At 47.2% G+C, this 20,951-nt stretch overlaps 1 protein-coding gene across 1 annotated transcript in view; it reads left to right on the forward strand.

Moving 5' to 3' along the window:
• Positions 1–20,951, forward strand: part of VSTM4 (V-set and transmembrane domain containing 4) — a 60,924-nt gene that overhangs the window by 16,498 nt on the left and 23,475 nt on the right. The window contains exons 3-5 of the mRNA XM_024210349.1: positions 7,220–7,288; positions 10,234–10,341; positions 17,759–17,792. Coding sequence (XP_024066117.1) covers positions 7,220–7,288; positions 10,234–10,341; positions 17,759–17,792 — 211 coding nt within the window. The remainder of the gene's footprint in view (positions 1–7,219; positions 7,289–10,233; positions 10,342–17,758; positions 17,793–20,951) is intronic.

The following is a 20,951-nucleotide window of genomic DNA, read 5'->3' on the forward strand; positions in this document are numbered from 1 at the left end:
GGGGAAGAAGGGTCTTTGACTACTCAAGACCACTCCGTTCTCCGAACATTTGATTCGCGGGAAGCAGGGGGAGGGGGAGGAGCAGGGGGCGGAGTCGGGGCGGGGACTTTGGGGAAGGGGCGGAGTTGGGGCGGGGAAGGAGCGGAGTTGGGGCGAGGAAGGGGCAGAGTTGGGGCGGGGCCGGGGCCCCTTGTAGTGTCCTCTTTTTCCAGGACTGCAATATGGTAACCCTAACATTAGCCTTTTTGGCCCCAGCATGTCACTGGGAGCTCATGTTCAGCAGAATCACTTTCTAGCTCTTCTCTTGCAAAGAGCCTGGACAATGTATCCAATGCTGCAAGCTCGCTGCCCGTCCGTGGTTCTTCCCAATGATGCCAGGTTAGTCACAGCTCCTCACAGCCTCCCTTGGTTGGGATATGGGGCCAGTAAAACCATGGCCATTGTTCTGGGGGCTGTTGGGAAGATGCTGCCTCAGTTGTCAGCTGTAGCGAACAGCCCACACCAGGCTATCGCTGAGGGCACTGGGCTACTGGAAACTCCCTAGCAGCTGCGGCCTGAGGCTTAGCCCACTCCTCTGCCACTGCAGCCCCTGCCCAGAGGGCAGCTGGAGAGCAGGTGCAGCATCAGGGGCTGACTGAGCGCAGGGCTGATCCCAGCCCATAATCAATATTTTCTATTGCTTGCTTCTTCCTGTCCATTTCAGCTAGCCCAACTGGGGTAATGCGTTGTGGGCATCTCTGCTGGTGGGTCGTGAGGCGGATGGGAAGGAGAGATAAGCGCTTTAGCAGATCAGTTCAGGGATGTATGTGCTGTCACAGTTCAGGGCAACTGCGCCTGTGTTCCCCTTTTATGGTCCAGCAAGGCCACAATAGGCTCCCAGTCCCTCATCATCACCTATCTTAGTCAGAGACTCATGTCTCTCTCTCCCTCTGACTGGGGTTTTTCCAGACTGCACAGTTCCCTTTCTTACACAGTGACATTCCTAGCAGTCCAGACTGCTTAAGTAGGCCTGCTTGGCTTCTCTCCTCAGATGGTTAACTATGTAAGTGTCCACAGTTATAACTGTTACCACACAGCTCTTTCTAAGCAAGCACATTTATTCTTAAAGTGAAAGCATGACAGAGAAAACAATATAGAACCTATATCCATCACCCCAACCCCAGCCTCAGGCGCCGGCAGGTATCAGTCCTTCCAGCCCTTCCCTGAGAATTGGGGCCCCCCCTTGGACAGATGGGCCTCTCTGCTTGCTGGATCAGATGGACGATTCTGAGTCAGTTTAAACTCAGGTGGTTTAACCAAAAGACATTTCTTTATCTACTGGTCTCTAATTAATCTAATTTGAGCTGGTGTATGCGAGGCTCTCCAGGAGGTGGTACCTCGAGGTGCTACAACCTGAGAGAATTTGTCTAATCACTCCCCATTGTTTTTAGTTCCTAGAGGGCTGAGGTCACCTTCCCCCTGGAATTATAGACAGTCTCTGGCCCACAATGATACCTAAACACAATACAGTAAGAGCTCCTAAAGACAAGGCAGGAAACTGTCATGTGTCACATGCCCGTTCCATGAGTATGGGGCTTTGTGGAAGTGGGGATGAGCATGGCTGTAGGAGAAGAGGACAAACGGGTAGCATAGGTGGGGTGGAAGGAATGGGTGTGGGGATGCAAAAAAGGCAAATAAATAGAATTATGAAGGGCCAGTTACATTTGGGGTGCAGGCTAAATGATCCCCTCCCAAAAACCCTCCAGCCCTGTTCAGAGCAGTGTGATCACACAGTCATTTACAAGTGAAGCATGGCTTAAAATTGGCCATAGCATTTGTGGAATGAATTTGGAAAACTCCAGGGATCTGCAAAGTATTATGAGGAATGCATCCAAATAATGGAGAACAAGATCAGCCGGACTGTAGGGCTAGCGGCAAGTCAAATACACGGTAATTTTTGTTCCTTATTCAAGCAGGTCAGATTGTCTGCTTATGCGACATTTCTCCACACAGTTCACATAATCCACTTAAATATAGCCAGGCCATTAAAGAGATGTTCGTGTGTGCGTTTCACACATTGAACAATGTAATTTCCTGAATGTCTGCAAAACAGGCACACATGGATTCATGTGGAACACATGGATAGGGAATGAGGGCATGTTCCAGGTAACTGGCAGCAGAACAAAGGCCACTATAAAATATGGGCAGGCACCCTTTCAGACTGCTGCTCTGTATATCTAATAGCCTCACGGGCTCATGATACCTGCAGTGTACAAACCTCTGAAAAGTCCTAAGTGACAGCTGTCAAGTTGCTGTTAACAGCTGAAGTCTGAGGTTCAGATAAGTTTAATTCTTACAGGGAAGAAGAAGGGCAAATTTTGAAGTCTAGTCAGAAGGTCAAATCCTGCTCTCCGTATTTACAAGTACCGTTAAAAGCAATGACAGGGAATCAAAGTATTGGTGGTACTCTGCCACATGCCACCCGTACCCCCAGCTCTGACCACATGCAAGATGCTACTGTCCTCTTCTTTTCAGCCTCTCCTCAAGATACACATTTGTGATGCATACAAGAAGCCACCCTACTAAGAATTGGTTAGGCTAAGGAACAGTCAAGGATAGTGGATATTTATTTCATTTTAAAATAGATGTAATGTTTAGATGTCAGATGCTATTTACCTTTTTTTTTGAGGCGAGGGGGATTTAGGCACTTTTGAATATTCCACCCCTGGCTTGTGAACTCGTTGGGGCAGGGACTGTATCTTTATGTGTCGACAGCATATGGCTGCTGACAGATTGCAAATAATAGTAGAAACGCCATATTTCAGGGTAGGTTGTACCGCTCTTCAGCATATGACCCACTCTCTCCTTCCAATTCCACTTAGTGGCACCCTGATTTGGAAAATAGTGTGCATACCATCGATTTAGATAGTGACATTAAAATAATCTCCAGTCCATTCCTTATACATCATAATATCCACATCAAGATACTGCTTCTCCTCTACACACAGTAGCAGAGGGGAAGACTGGGCCTGAGTCATTCCTTGAAAGTGCCATAGTTAAGAAATAATTTCCTCACAAGAAAGCCAGGCTGTGAGCCTTCCTATGACCTTGTCTTCTTGGAGATAATCTCCACCTCCCAGCAGTTTTATCAAAGTATTGTTTAATCTTAACACTAGGAACAAAGCAGAACCCGAGAGAAGAGGTTATGAAAACAATACAAGGTCCACACATGGCTCTCACACAGAGTCTTAGGTGAGCCTATCTTACCCCAGACACCCCAATCTCTGGGGTCTAGGTTCACCTTAGCTCAGCCTTGAAGGATTTTTTTCTAGAAAGAGTCTTTGAGCTCTTTTCCTGGCTTTCTCTCTCCCTTACTAATACAAAACCAGTTTGGTGAGCTCTGCAGAGGGTTGGAGCCAGAGCATCAAAGTGAATGGCTTCTGCCTGGTCCCTGAAGTGTGTATCAGGATACACATAGGCTCACCTCCTTCTAGCATAGGTGCTGGGGGTGCTGACGCACCCTGGCTTGAAGTGGTTTCCATCATATACAGAGTTGATAGTTTGGTTCAATGGCTCTCAGCACCCCCACTATAAAAATTGTTTCAGCATTGATGCACTTCTGGGTGCGTTTTCTGCCAAACCAACTTGTGAATTAACTCAGTAGATGCATGCAATAAACACAATAATCCGGTCAAGATACAATATGCATAAATTATTACAGGTAGCTCCAAATCTGCCACAATGATAGTTGCTACGGTAGCACCGAGAGGCCTGAGCTGAGATCAGGGCCCATTGGGCAAGGCATGGACATAGTACACAGTCCTTGCCCCAAAGAGGCTACAATCTAAACAGGAAAGATAAAGCATGGAACAAGAAACAGGCACAGAGAGGTGACATAACTTGCCCAAGGTCACATTGAAGAGCCAGCCCGAGAACCATGGTTTCCTGACCCTCATGCCAGTTCCCTGCCCGCTGGGCCGTGCTGACATACTCCCAAAGTACTCTTTCAAATATAGTCATTCTTCAGGCAGTTTGGCTGTTGGCTGATGAACAGAGCGTTAAGTGGCAAGCTATTAGAAAGCCATTCTCTGGAGAGCTAGGGCTGGGAGCCTCCTAGCTGGAAAATGATATTCTATCACCAGATTGCCGTTTTGTTGGATTTTGTTTGCTGGCAATCAGCGAGTAGGCTCAGCTGGGATAATCTCTCACATGAGGTTAGCCAGAGTTGTGGCATGGCTGCACATCTGTTTGGGGAGCACGGTGAGGTGCTGCCAGTCACAGCCTGGGGGTTCTAGTCCCGGCTGTGCGGCAGATGTATTCTGTGCCTTTGAACATGTCGCTTAGCCCCTCATGGCTGCAGTTTACTTCTCTGCACAATGGAGAATGTAGTTCTGTGCAAAGAGCTGTAGGTGTCAAGTCTCAGGCAAGTCTGAAGTTCTTCAGTCATCCTGTGTCACAGTTCTCCCACCTGTAAAACTGACCTGGTAGCAGCACTCACTTGTGTGAGCGTGAGCTGTACTATTGTACAGACGGGAAGGCCAGCCCCTCAGCTGGAGTAGCTCCACTGAACTCATTGCTGCTCTGGCAGTTTACACCAGCTGAGGACCTAGAGCAACGTAACTAAGTACACAGATCTGAACCGGTATTTCAGAGCCACTGAGGTCTGGTCGATAATGACCTCTCCCCAGCTCTACTACATGCTTCCTTGATGAGCTGTGGCAAGTCACGATGTTTCGCTGTGCTTCAGTTACCGTTTCCACAGAGCAGAGGTGAGATTGGCCTGGCTCGGTCAGGAGTGGTATGGAAGGGTTTGCACGTGCAGAAAAGGGAAACCTGTAATTGAAATAAACCACAGGGGGCTTCTAACACCCAGCCCAGAGCTCATTGTGATGGACTGAATGGGTGCTTGTCACAGGGTGGCTGGCTCATTAAGGGAGATGGGCCTCAGTCCACCTGTGACAGGCTTAACTCACCTCCCCAGGTGGGAAGAATGAAGGTCATGTGACTGGTGGGTCAGGTGACCAAATCAGGTTTCTTATAAAGGAGAGCCCTGAGGCGCTGCTAACACTCCAGCATGGAGTGCCAGACATGACAGACTCCTGGAAGGCTGTAGCTGGCTGAGGAAGCAGCTGCAGGCTGTAAAAGGGACCGTGTGAACGATAACCCAACACTGGGAAGGTGGGCTGGGGACTCCTGACTCAAGATCAGGGAACTGTGGAACCAACGGCCAGCTGGGGGTGTGAGGTACTGTGTGTATAGACTGAATAGGATGGATCCCCTCCAGAAGAGTTCTATTTTAAAAGGATATGGACTGGGTGGGTTAGTGAGGAGCCTTGTGAGAGAGGGAGACTGAGCCAGAGTGCTACAGAGCCACCGCAGGCCATGGGTGTGTGTGTGCTGAGGTGGCAGCTACCCTGGTACATTGCTTTTGTAGGACCTGCAGGAGTGTCCCATTCACCAGGACTGGCATGTCCCAGAAATATTTGGGAGAGTCCTGGCTGTTCAGGGGACTATGGAGTCAGCTGTGGAGCGAGGCTAACCCTGCAGTGACTCCTTTAGCTTTGAATGCGGCTAGAACAATTGTCACATTATCGTACACTGTCATGTTGAAAAGGCTCCTAACTTGGTCAAATCCAAGTCAGTTTTCTCAGGAACTCTTCAAAGCACGTCTCCTCTGGGAGGCTACTTTACCCCTGGCCTTTTAGCATGAGACTTTTTTTTTTAAGAGATCTTTGTTAATATGGATGTAACTGGGAAATTAATAAGGCTTTTTCCTTCTCCTTGTTGGCCTACAAACTTTCAGAATAGTTCACTTTGGGACAGAGATGAGGTTTGGGAAAGTACAGCCCCCAAGACAGAACTTTCGGAGAGTTCTGACCAAAGCAAGGCATCAGAATGGAAACATTTATATACAGCCTCAGCAACAGGGTTTGCTGCCATACTCCGCCTACCCCACAGAGCTGTTGCACAGTTTGATCAAGTAGTATTTGTCATGCACTCTGTGATCAATACTTGAAAGTCACCTGTCACTGTGCAATACGGTGACTAGATGTCCCGATTTTATAGGGATAGCACCGCTATTCGGGGCTTTATCTTATATAGGCACCTATTAACCCCCACCCTCGTCCCGATTTTTCACAATTGCTATCTGGTCACCCTACCGTGCAATTGTCTGGTGGGCCAGCATGATCTGACCCCCACAGAAAAAAGGGGGATGAAGGAGGAAGAAAAAGGGAAGCAGGGAGAAAGTAGTAGTTATAAAAGGGGTATATCAGTATTTAATTTATCATCATCTACACCCAAATCGTTAGTCCCATTTCCCCATAAATTCTCTTACATCCCAGGCAAGTCCTCACTTTCCTAGGGAAGCAGGCCCCAGCCTGTGCCCACACTCACAAGGGAATTGCCTCTCCTTCTGTCCATTTCTGGTGCTGCTTGCCCCTTGGCTTTTCTCCAACATCCCAGTGTCTTCTTAGGTGTTACCTCTTCTCCCCTCTGGAATGAGCTGGGTCTGGTTTATATAGTCCTAGACCCCTCCCACTCCCAGCAGCCTCTGAGGGGGCTAGATAACTGGAGTCAACTGCTCAGGTTTTTTTTCCCCTCCCCCATGACAGTTCACTCTGCCACAGCACCAGATCAGTCAAACACAAATCAGTCTATTTATCTCCTGTCATAGTCCAAGGTGGGACAGAGCTGCAGGTTGCAAGCTCATTCTGTTGCATCATTGCGTGTCTTCCTCCAGGACTCAGTCTGGAGAGCTCCCTGCCACTTCTACGAGAGTGGCAGATATTTGGTGCCAAAAAGGATCAAGTCTTGCCAAGAGGCATGCTGCCATTTTATAATTCAGTTGTTTCAGCATAAGAGATGAACATTCTGTTAGACAGTATGCAGGGACGGCTCTATGTTTTTTGCCGCCCCAAGCACGGCAGTCAGGCGGCCTTCAGCGGCACGCCTGTGGGCAGTCGCTGATCACGTGGATTCAGCGGCGTTTCTGTGGGGGATCTGCCGGTCCAGCGCCTTCGGCGTACCCAACGCCGAAGCCGCGGGACTGGTGGACCTCCCGCAGGCATGCCGCCGAAGGCGGCCTGACTGCCGCCCTCGCGGCGACCGGCACACCGCCCCCCACGACTTGCCGCCCCAGGCATGTGCTTGCTCCCATTGAACTCCCATTGACTTCAATGGAGAGAGAATTTCACCCCACGTGCATCGTCATTATACCATGTTTATTTGTCCTTCACAGTGATTTCATCGAAAGCTTCAGACGATCCCACTTTTGAGAAAACCCATGAGGCCTGGAAGTTTTTTGAAGGTAAAGATACATTTAACGTTATCACTTGTTTACATGCAGTTTCTCATTAAGACGCTGGCTGTAGTTGTATTGTGGTAGCAACCAAGAGCCCTGTTTGGGGTCAGAGCCCCATTGTGCTAAGTGCTGTACAAAGACAGGCTGCTCCTAGAGTGCTTACCATGAAGTACTTAGATTTTCAGAAAGCCTTTAACAAGGACCCTCACCAAAGGCTCTTACCAAAGTAAGCTGTCATGGGATAAGAGGGAACGTTCTCCCATGGATTGGTAACTGATTAAAAGATAGGAAACAAAGGGTAGCAATAAATGGTCAGTTTTCAGAATGGAGAGAGTAAATAGTGGTGTCCCCTAGGGGTCTGTACTGGGCCCAGTCCTATTCAACATATTCATAAATGATCTGGAAAAAGGGGTAAACAGTGAGGTGGCAAAATTTGCAGATGATACAAAACTACTCAAGATAGTTAAGTCCCAGGCAGACTGAGAAGAGCTACAAAAGGATCTCTCAAAACTGGGTGACTGGGCAACAAAATGGCAGATGAAATTCAATGGTAATAAATGCAAATTAAACTAAACTAAATTAGCTGTTACCACTCAAGAAGGAGAGCTTGGAGTCATTGTGGATAGTTCTCTGAAAACATCCACTCAACTTGCAGCGGCCGTCAAAAAAGCAAACAGAACGATGGGAATCATTAAGAAAGGGATAGATAAGAAGACAGAAAATATCATATTGCCTCTATATAAATCCAGGGTGTGCCCACATCTTGAATACTGCATGCGGATGTAGTCGTCTCATCTCAAAAAAGATATATTGGGATAGGAAAAGGTTCAGAAAAGGGCAACAAAAATGATTAGGGGTATGGAACGGCTGCCATATGAGGAGAGATTAAAAAGACTGGGACTTTTCAGCTTGGAAAAGAGATGACTAAGGGAGGAATATGATAGAGGTCTATAAAATCATGATTGGTGTGGAGAAAGTAAATAAGGAAGTGTTATTTACCCCTTTTCAGAATACAAGAACTAGGGGTCACTAAATGAAATTAATAGGCAGCAGATTTAAAACTAACAAAAGGAAGTATTTTTTTCACACAACGCACAGTCAACCTGTGGAACTCCTTGCCAGAAGATGTTGTGTAGGCCAAGACTATAACAAAGTTCAAAAAAGAATGAGAAGTTCATGGAGGATAGATCCACCAATGGCTATTAGCCAGGATGGGCAGGGATGGTGTCCCTAGCCTCTGTTTGCCAGAAGCTGGGAATGAGCGGCAGGTGATGGATCAGTTAATGATTACCTGTTCTGTTCATTCCCTCTGGGGCACCTGGCATTGGCCACCATTGGAAGACAGGATACTGGGCTAGATGGACCTTTGGTCTGACCCAGTATGACCATTCTTATGTTATATTCTTATGTTACAGAGTGTGGGAAACCAGAGAGGGAAAGGTCCCCACTTCACCAAGTTCTCATATCACTGGGTTTTCTTTTTAAGATGATTAGGGAACTAATTTGTATCTGGCCTGTAGGCGAGAGAGCTGTGCAAACACAGGACTCAATCCAGCCTGGTGCTGATCACCTCTTAAGACATACCAAGCTCCCTCATCTTCTAGTGACTTCAGTGGAGGCTGGCTCAGTGAGTTTAGCACTTCCAGGACACTCAGCGGTACTCTGTAGTAACAAACCAAGCAAATGATGCCTGGTCTGTAGCATGACAACCCATCTCTCTAAGCAAAGATAACCTCTCTAGCCCTAAGCAAGCACCTGTTCAGTGCAGTCCATTTGTTCAGGACCTGGCATGCCATTACACAGTTAGTTCCGCAAATGTGGGGGCATGTGAACCTTGACCCCTACATTTTTAGAAGTCTAGCCTGCAGCCTTCATACATTACTTTGCCACAGTGTGTGTCTTTGGTGCTTTGCTCTTGCTCCAGAAGAATGTGAATTGCAGCGAGACACCCCATGTGGGGTTTTTGGACTGCACTTGTACCTGATAAAACCACACATTTGGTGAGATGATCAAATGGCTGGTTATTTCTAGGGCCCATTATAAAGTAGATAATAAATACCAAGTAGAGTACTTAAGGCAGACTGGTGAGTAACTATAGTGTTACTGGGATCAACCAACCTTTTTCAATGCATGCCAGTCCAGATTAAGTGGTAGGTGTTGCAAATGTTCACAGCTATTCTGTATGTGTCTGCTCAGTTGCTGCTATATTTGACAATGTACAAAGGTTCCACGTGGGAGCTTTTGTGACATTCTTTAAAACACAGTTTACAAAACATACTACTGTCCTGGGCAGAGGGAGTGCGGGCTGGTGAGTAGAGCAGAGGGCGACCAGTCAGGATTCTGTTCCCACCTCTGCCACTTCAACACTCTGTGACTCGGTTTCCCCTCTGTAAAACTGGCCTGCCTCACTGGGGCATTGAAGGCACTTAGTGTGTGTAAAGCATCCTTCAATTAAGTGGGCTGTGTACCTTGTTATATGAAAGGCAGAAACACGAAGAAGCATGAGGCCCTATTTTAGAAGGCAGGAGTTTTCAAAAGTGCTCCATGCTGACCAAAATCTGTGATGGTCAAATTCTCACTGACTTCAATGGGAGCAGAATTAGGCCAACGCTGGGTACTTTTGAGACCCCCAGCCTACTTGTCTTGCTCAGTTTAAAGGCCGGGGGTAAGACTGTCAAAGACATGTAGGTGCCTAAATACTATAGACTTTCAATTTAGGTGCCTATGTGACTTAGAAACTTCTGAAAATGTTACCCTAAATTAAGGTGCCACCAGACTCCTTGTTGTTTTTGTAGATGTAGATGCAGACTAACACAGCTACCCCCTGATACCTAAATTCTTTGGGGCAGGACCTGTCTATTTCTGTCTTGCACAAAGCTGATCCTTTTTCCTGTGTTGAAATGTTCATCATATCAAGAGCCAGGCTGAGTAATTCTCTGCTTGCCTTTCAGACCTGTACGTATATGCAGTGTTTGTGTGCTCCATCGGCATCATCAGCGTCCTCCTTTTTACACTTGTCATTCTCTGCCAGTCACTGCTGAACAAGAAAAGATCCAGAGGTGAGTGACAGACAAGTGTCAGCCCATTGGCGGGGGGGGGGGGGGGTGTATTGTCGAAGAGAACAACAAAAACATGAGAAGGCAGCAGATGATGCAGAGAGTGGAGACAAAAAAAAAATCAGCTTCCCTTGAAGTTACAAATAAAGTCCGCCAGCTTCAAAGGTGGAGGAAAAAATCCAATTTATTTTCTGCCAACATTTTGAACAATTTGTACTGACATTTTTCAGGGAATAATTTTGATTTAAAAAAAAAAAATCAAAGAAAGAAAAGCCATTTTCATTTCGCTTGGCACTGAAATTTGCTTCACTTTGGCTTTCAGAACAAAACGAATGTTTGGTGAACCAATTTTTTTGTTTTGATTTTTTCATCAAACCCCCCCTGAATTTTGTTGAATCAGACTTTTTGCAAAATATTTTGACTTAAAATAAAGTGTGTGGGGGGGGAGCAGTTTAACTAAAAATGTGACCAGCACTAATTAACATCTAGTTAAAAAAACCTTTGTTTTAAGAGATGTGTGCAGAGGGTATGTCCCAGGGGAAAGGGGGAAAAAAAACAAAAAAACGACTTGCCCTAAGTCTGTAAATTGTGTAGATAGGGCTATAGTGCCTGCTTGTTCAGAGAAAGCAGGCCAGTTTCTAGCCCCACTCACTTACTTGATGGCAGTGGGCAGCGGCTATCTCCCCTTTTGTTTTACCATTTATTACCTCAGACGTCTACTTCCATACTCTTAAAAATAGGAGACATCACCAATGTTAATACTACTGCCACCACCACCAAAGGATCACTCTGTTCTGAAGGCTGTTTTGTAGCAGCAAGTGTGAGGAAGAAATGATCTTTCAAGACATAAGCTAATACTTTTGTAATTCACATAAAACAAAAAGAAATATAAAATACTCTATACAGAAGTAAAATTGCGGCCTCTCATAGATCAGTGTGCACAGAATCATAGAAATATAAAGGTGGAAGGGACTTCAAGCAGTCATTTAGTCTATTTCCTTGCAGATATAATGCTACTGATTATATCTTCTAGGAGGGGGCTTTTAAACATTTAAAACATTCACTAAACTTGCTATTAAGGAGTTCCTTCAGCTGTTGCTATTGACTTTAACATGTGCTTGGATAAAGCCCACTGACTTAAGTGAGCAGGTCGGTGATCTGCACCTCTGAGGACTTGCCATATCAGATGACACATTTGTTCCTTCGAGTTCTGTATCCTGCCTCTGGTACAATTGCATTAGCATTAGCATTAGCAGAGTCAAAATGTTCTGACTTTTGAAGGACTATATTTGTCAAAAATTCAAATAATGGTAGAAAAGAAACCTTGAAAAGTGCTGGCAATTTTTCATTGACCAGCTGTAGAGCTGGTTGAGGCTTTCAATTTTTGAAAAAAAAAAAAAAAGTTTAAATCTCACTTAAATTTGAAAAAAAAACCAGTTAAATTGACAAATTCTCACAAAATATTAACTTTTTATCAGCTGTGCTTAGAACTAGGGCTGGGTGAATAATGATTTTTGATTCATTGGCAGTTTGGGGGGGGGAAATGTTGAAAAAAGGTTTGGTTTTGATTCAACCCAAAACTATTTTAAAAAAAAATTCAGCAAATCAAAGTGGAAAAAAGGTGGAGCTAGGCTGAACAAAATGTTTACTTGCCTTTTTTTTTTTTTTGCCCAGATCTACTTAGAGGCATTGTTCTAAGCAGGGACTTTGTGGCTGTAAATGTTATGTTCATGTTTAAAGTGCAGATGTTACTTGAAAAGTGAAATGACTTGGCATTTAGTGAGAAGCTTGAACCCACCCAAACCCTGGTAATGTTGAGATCCGGATCTAGACTCTGTCTTCTACTTATTCTCTCTCAATGGGATCCATGTCAAACTTACTGCAAGTCAAAAGAGGCGTTTTCCAGCTGCCAGCCTTGCAAACTACCTGGAGATCTGAAAGCCCAGCTGTGAAATGCCTCTCACATCATCCCCATTAAGAGACAGAGGCGTCCTGAAATGGAAACTTAGCTAGTGATTCTCTGTGGTGCATCAGGCAGAAGAGAATCCATCTTGTTATCTTGTGCTGGCTCTTGAGGACTAATGTATTTGTGTCAGTAAGGAAGGCCCCTGTGACTCAAAGATACACACAGAACAGACATGTCGGGGAAAAGAGGGATAATTTATACAGGTAATCTTGTCTGCCCATGAGCACATTTCAAGCCAGGGCTGCCTTTTACAAGTGGAGCACCTAACCAAGTTGCTTTGCTTCTGATTGATAGTTTCACAGAGTTTGAGGCCTGAATGGACCATTAGATCAACTACACCTCTACCCAGATATAACGCTGTCCTCAGGAGCCAAAAAATCTTACCACGTTATAGGTGAAACCGTGTTATATCGAACTTGCTTTGATCCACCGGAGTGCGCAGCCCCGCCCCCCCGGAGCACTCCTTTACCGCGTTATATCCGAATTAGTGTTATATTGGGTCGCGTTATATAGGGCTAGAGGTGTAGTTGGACCCCGCTATATCACAGGCCATTACATTTCACTCAGCTACACCTGTGCTGAGCCCAAAGATCCTACTCCGACCAAAGCATTTCAGTCCTCAGAAGACTACACCGTGTGCCACAGGCAGAGAACAGGAGAGAGAACGAGGTGCCACCAGTACCCAAATCGATCAGGGTTCATAGGAATAGCAACCAAGAGGAACATGCAGTACTTTTCCTACCACTTCAGAGTGTGGAAGAATCTCTGTGCCAAGACAGCAACAAAACACTAACTGTTAAATGTTTTTAACAATGAGTCACACGGATAAGCCACAAGCACTGGGGCCATGGGGCTAACCACACTGATTTATTCTAGCTGATCTTCAAGGAAGATCAGGCCAGATTTTGCTCCTATTTCTGTTTATTGACACTGATATAACTGAATGAGCAGCCTCCAGAAAAGCCCTCTCTTGAGCTAGAGAGAATGCGGGTTGAGTGCTGGCCCATGTAATTCCGAGTGTGTGTGTGTGTGTGTGAGAGAGATAAGCCTTTCCTAGGCTGCTCTAGAATGAAATGAATGGCAGGCTGAATTCAACTTTTATTTAAATCTTGACCATCATCCAGCAAGAAGTGCCAGCATTATGATTCTGGGTTGGATGGATGAAGGTTAGCCGGGAGAGATGCTCAGTATGGTACATTTTGGTCACTGGCAATACTGTTAGGGCAAGTGTCTGCTCAGACCAGCACCCCATGAACATGCATTCTCCTGAGTCCACATTGAGAAGTCATTTTTGGCTTTGCCTCTAGCCCGGGGCAGCACACAGCTGTGCTAGCCCTAGAGCAGAGCAGGAACCAGCCTGCATCTGAGAATCACAGCTTGGTGCCTTGCTTGGTGGGGATATAGTTTGCACCACCACTATGCCCAGCCCAGCTTAATCCCCCTGGTGTGCTGGCTCAGCTGAGGTGTGAGGCAGGGCGGAGCCCAACCACTCCCTGCCCACCTGCACAGGAGCTGTAGTAGCAATGCCATGGAAGCTCCTTTTCCTACTCACGGTGTGACACACGTAGCAAGTACAGGGGAGTGAGGCGCTCCTTACGTCCCCTGTATGGGCATGTACCACGGGTCACATTCTGGCCCCTTCCCATTGAATCTCAAATCTGCCTTTTCTCATTCAACAGCTTCCCTCTCCCTTTGATATTCGAATGCGGAACACACCACCAATAGCCACCTTTAATTGGCTTCCCCAGGTCCCCCTATAAACCCGGTGATACGATCTGCTTACCTTCTCTGGGTCCTTGTGCTCCACACCTCAGCTTCCCCTTCTGGGACAGGCTTCTTCACAATGGGCCCTTCCAGCCAAATCATGCAGCCCAGCCCATCTTCCAGCTGGGAACAAACAGAAAGGCCAACAAAACAGTCATGCAGTAATATCATACTGGGTCTTCAACTGGGCTTCAGGCTCAATAGTCCTGCCACCCCACATCTCAGGATTGTCACACCTCCTTCCTCTGGGACCTTGTAGAGAGTCCCAGGCCCTCCCTTCCTCTCCTGTGGGTCCCAGTCCAGGGACCCGATAGCAACAAAGAACATCCAAGTGCTCTGGCTCCTTGCTTCACCTCCCTGGACTACTGCCTATCTTGGCCTGTTTCACAGCTTTTCCTGTAACCCTTCCCTGGTCAGTCAGTCTATCTCCTAAGCCCTCCATGGGTAGTCCAGCCCATGCCAGATTCTCTGTCTTTCCCCCAGCCCCTTAGCCGATTACCTACTAGCTTCTTGCAGGCCTTTTATATCTAACTTTGGAGAGCCCTTCCTTGCTCCTATCATCACTTAGGACTCTGCTGGGCCCCATGCTGCTTCTTATATGAGCCTCACACTCAGGCTACCATGTCATGATCACCTGACCCAAGCCCAAGTCCATCACCTGGCAGGTGGCTAAATAGCCACAGGTGAGGCTGAACCCAACTCCCTTAAAGGTCCAGTTCACCTTGTGACAATGAGCAACTCGTATAATGATGTACAGCAGGTGAAACAGTAGAAGCACTTGTCTGTGGTGTCAGTGTGGAAAAACCTGACCAGAGCTGTGGTTAGCCTCAGGGCACTAATGTGAAAACAAGTAAGACTGGGGCTAATTCATCACAGGTTTAACTTACAGTGGAGTTGTATCACAGAGGAAATTGGCCCATCATGCAGAGTAGCAACTTGTGCAGTTCAAAAGCCCTGTGTGACTTTGGTAAAGACTGAAGTCCACTCTCTAGTCACAGGACAAGTCACAACTCTCTAGACTTCTCCAGATAGCCCCTGATATGAAGGGCTGAATGATCTCCTCTAGGCCACTAAACTCTCATCTGGTCAAATTTTTTTCTCAAAACTGTTTTTTGAGTGAATGCTTTCCTCAAAAAATTTCAACGTTTCATCAAAAATCTGAATACCTGATATAGGGTTACCATATTGGAGCCCCTGAAAATGAGGACACTCCAAGGGGCCCCGGCCCTGCCCCAACTCCGCCCCTTCCCTGCCCCAGCCCCGCCCCAACTCCACCCCTTCCCCAAAGTCCCCGCCCCAACTCCGCCCCCTCCCCTAAACGCTCCGCCCCCTGCTCCTCTCCCTCCCCTGCTTCCCGCAAACATTTGATTTGCGGGAAGCCTGAAACAGGCAGGCAGCAGGTAAGCTGGGGCTGGGGAGGGGGCGCAAGGAGACGCGGCCCAGTCTGGTCCCCCCGGTCGAGCGGCTCCCTCCGGCGTCCGGCCAAGAGGCTCTGGCCCCGGCGGCTCCGGCCCGGCTCGGGCCCTGGGGCGCTGGCCGAGCACCCCCAGCCCCGGTTGCTCCGGCTGGGCTCGGGCCCTGGTTCTGGCCGCCGGCCAGCGGCCGAGCACCCCCGGCCCCAACGGCCCGGCCGAGCCGCTCCGGCCCAGCCCTGGCCGAGCGGCGCTGGCCGAGCACCCCCAGCCCCAGCCCCGGTCCCAGCGGCTCCGGCTCAGCTCGGGCCCCAGTTCCGGCCGAGCACCCACTGGCCCGGCCAAGCAGCTCCGGCCCGGCCTTGGCCGAGCGGCGCCAGCCGGCGGCATCCCAGCTCGCAGCCGCCTCCTCCCGGGCTTGGCTGCTGCTGCGCTGGGGAGAGCGGCGGGAGCCGGAAAAGTTGACCCCTGGGGAGGAGGCGGTCCCTTTACCATGGCTCCCTATTTTCCCGGACATGTTCAGCTTTTTGGAAATTGCTCCCGGACGGGGATTTGAGGACCAAAAAGCCGGACATGTCTGGGAAAATCTGGACGTATGGTAAACCTACCTGATAGCCATAACATTTTTGGTTTTCAACCAAAATCCAAAATATTTTGGCCAAAAACTGAAATATTTAATTCAAAATGCTGCCACAGTGTCTTCATTGGAGTTGTAGTTTTGATGCCTTATGCTCCCATTCTTCTCAATTGGTTGGGTTATCATACCAGACTACATCTCCCATGAGGCAGCATAGCCAGGGACTCCTATGAGGCACCCCTCCCCTCACCAAAAGGGAGGAAAGTAATGCCTCATGGAAGATGTAGTCAGTCAAAGAGCCTGGTCCATATAGGAGAAGGGGGGCATAAGACACCCAAACTACAACTCCCATGAGGCACTGCGGAGCCATTTTGAACCACAATATTTTGGGTATTGGCTGAAATATTTCAGTTTTTGATATTTTGCTGAAAAGTCAAATATTTTGTGTGGGGGGAAAATTCTGTTTTCCAACGAGTTCTACTTATATCATATCAGCCACCAAACAGCTGCCAAGCAGTAACAACTTTTGATGACCACAGACCTAAATTAGATTAGACTTAGAGACCTAGCTGTAGTTTAGCATGACCAATCCCTTGAGTCATCAGCTTTCTTTTTAGTGCTAAAATGCAGTCCTTCAGGACAGGTAACCATTCCCCCCCCAAATAGGTGAAGCATTGTGGGGCCTAACATAAACAAAGATATGCCCACACACCCTGATCAGAGATGTGGCCTAGATTGTCCCCCAGTCTTACTCAGCCATTCAGGGGATCCGGGGGGAATATGCCACATAAGACCAGGCATCCTGGCTCAGGACATGGGGAGGAGAATGGGGGCTGTCAGACCCCTCACATGCCAGCCAGCAGAGCTTGCCCCACGAAGGGTGTCTATGAGGCAATATCTCCTCAGTTCCTTCTGGAGGGCAGGGGCACACCACTAACTCAGGGCTGAAAGAGGGATCAGATCACAAGGACACCCAGAGTTAGAATACTTAATGCTAAAAAAATTGTTTTGTAAGCGATATAAAGCCTCATGCTTCAGGGCCAAAGCCAGTCTGATGATACCTTCCCGGGTGGCAGATCATCCCACATCTGCTACTGCGGGGTTCTTACACCAGCCTCTGCAGCTGGTGCTGAGCACTGACAGGGACAGGATATTGGACTTTGGTGCTGATCCCATCTGGCAATGCCTCTGTGCCTAAAGCCACGACCTAGCTGTATGTTAAGAACTACATCAGCTCCTGTGGGCGAACGGTTTATTTTTTATTTCAGGCTTTCGGAAAGATACATTTTTAAAAATGAAGTTTGGGGACAGAATGCAGAACTGAAGCACCACGAGAGAATCAAAAACTTTTAAGTCCGATGCTCAGCCTTTAGTGGCTCTCCTTAGCCTGCTCTCTCTTGGCTGGGCTGACCACTGGAATTTGAGTGGCCCTGCACTTCTGCAGCAGCTTCCTAGCTTTGTTTGCTACCTTCTTTCCCAGTAGCCTTACAATCTCATTCAAGTTAGAATATGTTCTGATTTGCAGCATGATGGATGCATGGTTATCGCTAGCAGCTTTCCGGTGGTAAAAAGTTGGCATCTATACAGTTCTAGGAGTGGCTATGCTAGGACCTATCTGCTGTGTCTCTTTGTAGAGCATAAATCCTGGATATGTGAAGCCACATTTCTTTATTTATTGCTGTTGTTTTTTTTCTTTAACAGTGAAGCATTATCTGGTGAAAAGTCCCCAGAACAGGTATGAGAATGCACTTCCGTTTATTATAAGCTGTTGTACCAATCTTCTTTTATTTTCACTAGGGGCTCCAAAGAAGATAGGTAAAATTTCAGAAAGTGCCTAAGCGAAAGTCAGTGGGACTTAGGCTCCTAAATCTCTTAGGCACTTTTGAAAATCATACCCATTGTCTTTTGCATGGGATGTGTGTAAAGCACCCAGCATTCTGTTGTGCACTGTATAAATAATAAATAATGGTGGTGAAGATGATGGTGATGTGACTACTTCCATCCTCAGACATATATTGAATGAAATCCAGCTCTGGATTTCACACATCTCAAAGATCAGCTGTTCTCATCTCTAGCACAGAATGCACGGCAAAGGCACATAAACATAGTTGCCTCCTGCCTTTGACTCCTTCAGCAAGATCCCATTGAGCAAATGAGACTTTACTGAAAGCAGAAACGTAGCCCAGCGGCAATCAAAGACACACAGGCCAGAGTGTTACCATGGCCAGCTTAGAAAAGCCCATCATAGTCTGGTGTGGTTATAAAAGTCAGTGAATCACGGAGACAGACAGAGTGGTAGAAACTGGACATCCTTAGATTAAAAGAACTCTGCAGGGGTCTGCAAGTCGCCTGGAAAGGTCATGGGATGACATGACAATAAGCGGAATGCTTATTGAAGTGGGAGGGAATGTTTATAGCTGAACTCACTGAAATGTGTTTTGATTGGTTAATGCTAATGGACGAGGTCACCGCCTCCTTTGGGACATTGTTTATTTGAGAGTCACTGACTGAGATAAGGGAACAATGGGGGTGGGTGGATTGGAAGGGGTGAGCCCCTGGTTGAAGCTGGGTAAAGCCAGTGTGGCTATGCTGGGGGTGAACACGATCCCTCAACTCTGGATTGCAGGAGGATGTCCTCTAGGAGATGGAACAGAGACTGTATCCCGATATTCCTGTTTCTGTGTGCCGCAAGTAGGCACCCATGCCTAGGGCCACAGGCATGAACCTCCAAAACAAATTCTCAGGGGCTGGGTCTCCCACTCAGAGAGCAATATAGGCTTATCCCAGCGTGGGCTCTCACTGCTGATGGCCAGCCGGCGTGCCACCAGATGGTAGTGCCACCAGCTAGCCATGTATTCCCTTCCTGTACACTAGAGGACAACGCTACCATGTATTTCCTCCCCCTTAAGAAAGCACTCAATCCCCAGTGCATAAAGACTCTGAGCTATTCCAGCAGAAGGGCTGCTTGGCATGTGCACAGTTCCATGCTAGACATCAGAAGGGAGAGGGAAGGCATGAAATGCATGCTGGTGTGACCAGACCATCGGTCCTTGCTGGGATTTGAACTATCAACCTTGCTGAAGCGAAAGCTGGAAAAATCTGTATGGCCTCTGTGGCACCAAACTTGATGCTTTTGTGTGCAGCAGTTGGTTTGTTAACAGTTTAACAACACGTAACAGTCAGCACTGAATTTTAAGAAGGAGAGCTGGGATCTTACAGATCCTCCCCTTGGGAGAGCAGGGCCAGGACTTGTGCCCAGATAACTTTACTGCTCCTGTAAATATTTGTGCTGTTGTTCCCACCGCATGGTTCCTAACACCGAGGAGCAGCCCTTGCAATCATGACATTCCTATTCCTGTTTACTTTTACCCTCTATGGCAACTGTGACTTTTAGCATTAGACACAGGGTGGGATTTTCAGGAGTTATTTCGGAGCACAAGTCCCATTGATTTGTGCCCCTAAGTTTCTGAAAATCCCACCCTGAGACCTACTTGCAACCTCAGATGGGAGTTATAGTGGTGGTACTCCATTAGCTTCAGTGGAGTTACTCTTGATTTTGCAGCTTTGTAGGGTCATAGATTGGGGGAGTGAAGATTCAAAGTGCGTAAGTGACTTAGGAACCTAAGACTCAGAGGCTCCTAAGTCACTTAAGGTCAGATTTAAAAGTTATTTGGCACCTAACGCCCATTAATTTCAATGGGAATTAGGCACCTAAATGCCTTTACAAATCTGGCCCTATCGGACTAAGATGGAACCATTTCTGATCATCTAGTCTGAGCTCCGGCATAGCACAGTCCAGCGATTTTTATTAACGATTCATGCATACAGCTTAATAACTTGTGGTTGAGCTAGAACAGCTCTCTGAGCAGGATATCCCAGCTTTATTTAAAGACTCCTAAGACTGGAGAGAATCCACCAGGTCCCTTGGTAAGCTGCTGCGGTGGTTAATCACTTTGCACAGCTGTGAGGGCAGAATTCCAGTTTTCAGATTGTATTAATCACCGATTCCCAACTCTTGAGTTTCCTGAGATATAAATAATACTGGAACTAAAGTAAAAACAAAAAATGACAATATGTCACAGGACCAGCCAGGACCAGAAGCGGATGCTTCATATCAGTGCAAAGAAAGCAGAGGTTTGCAGCTTTCCAGTGACATAAAGCATTTGTTTCTATCCCTTGTAGTCTGAACTATATTGGACCTCAAGTCTATCACTAGTCCCTCAGTCTAGTAGCGCTTTTTGGCTCTGGTCCTGGACTAAGTATAGCATATCCCAGATCCTGCCAGTGTAATGTTCAATCCCCTCTAATGGGATAATTATTGCATTCATGCATAGCAACTACATTGAGCCCTAAGTGAATTCACAATAAAGCAATTGATAGTTCAAGAAGAGTCAATGCAGCCCAAGGCTTTGATGTTACTCTTTGAATGACCTCTGTTCTGTGACCCTCCCAGTCACTGCAACTGCAGCATGGATTCAGAAGAGACAGCTCAGCAGTTCCATCTTTCCCTTCACTGACGATTGCTGCTTGTTTCTGTTTTGAAATTAGCAGCTCAGATGAAGCAGGAAGGGGAAAAAATGAAAATAGATCAGTGGAGAACACAAGGAAAGGAGAAAATGAAACCACTTGAAAAAAACCCACAAGTTCGGAGAGACAAAAATAAGAGTATGGTAGTTAGATACAAAGCCTTGGTAAGTCATGGAGTCTGCCATCCCGCCAGTGCCTGGTGTAGCAGAGATAATATTGTAAAAATCAAATAGCAAACACATCTAGGGTTACCATATTTCAGCAAGCAAAAAAGAGGACGGGAGGACCCCCGCCCTAGCCCCGCCCCCGTCCTGCCCTAGCCCCGCCCCTGCCCCTCCCACTTCCCACCCCCCTCAGAACCCCCAAC

This window comes from Terrapene carolina, unplaced genomic scaffold, assembly GCF_002925995.2.
Source record: "Terrapene carolina triunguis isolate 2854851 unplaced genomic scaffold, T_m_triunguis-2.0 Scaffold402, whole genome shotgun sequence".
NCBI classification, from domain to species: Eukaryota; Metazoa; Chordata; order Testudines; family Emydidae; genus Terrapene; species Terrapene triunguis.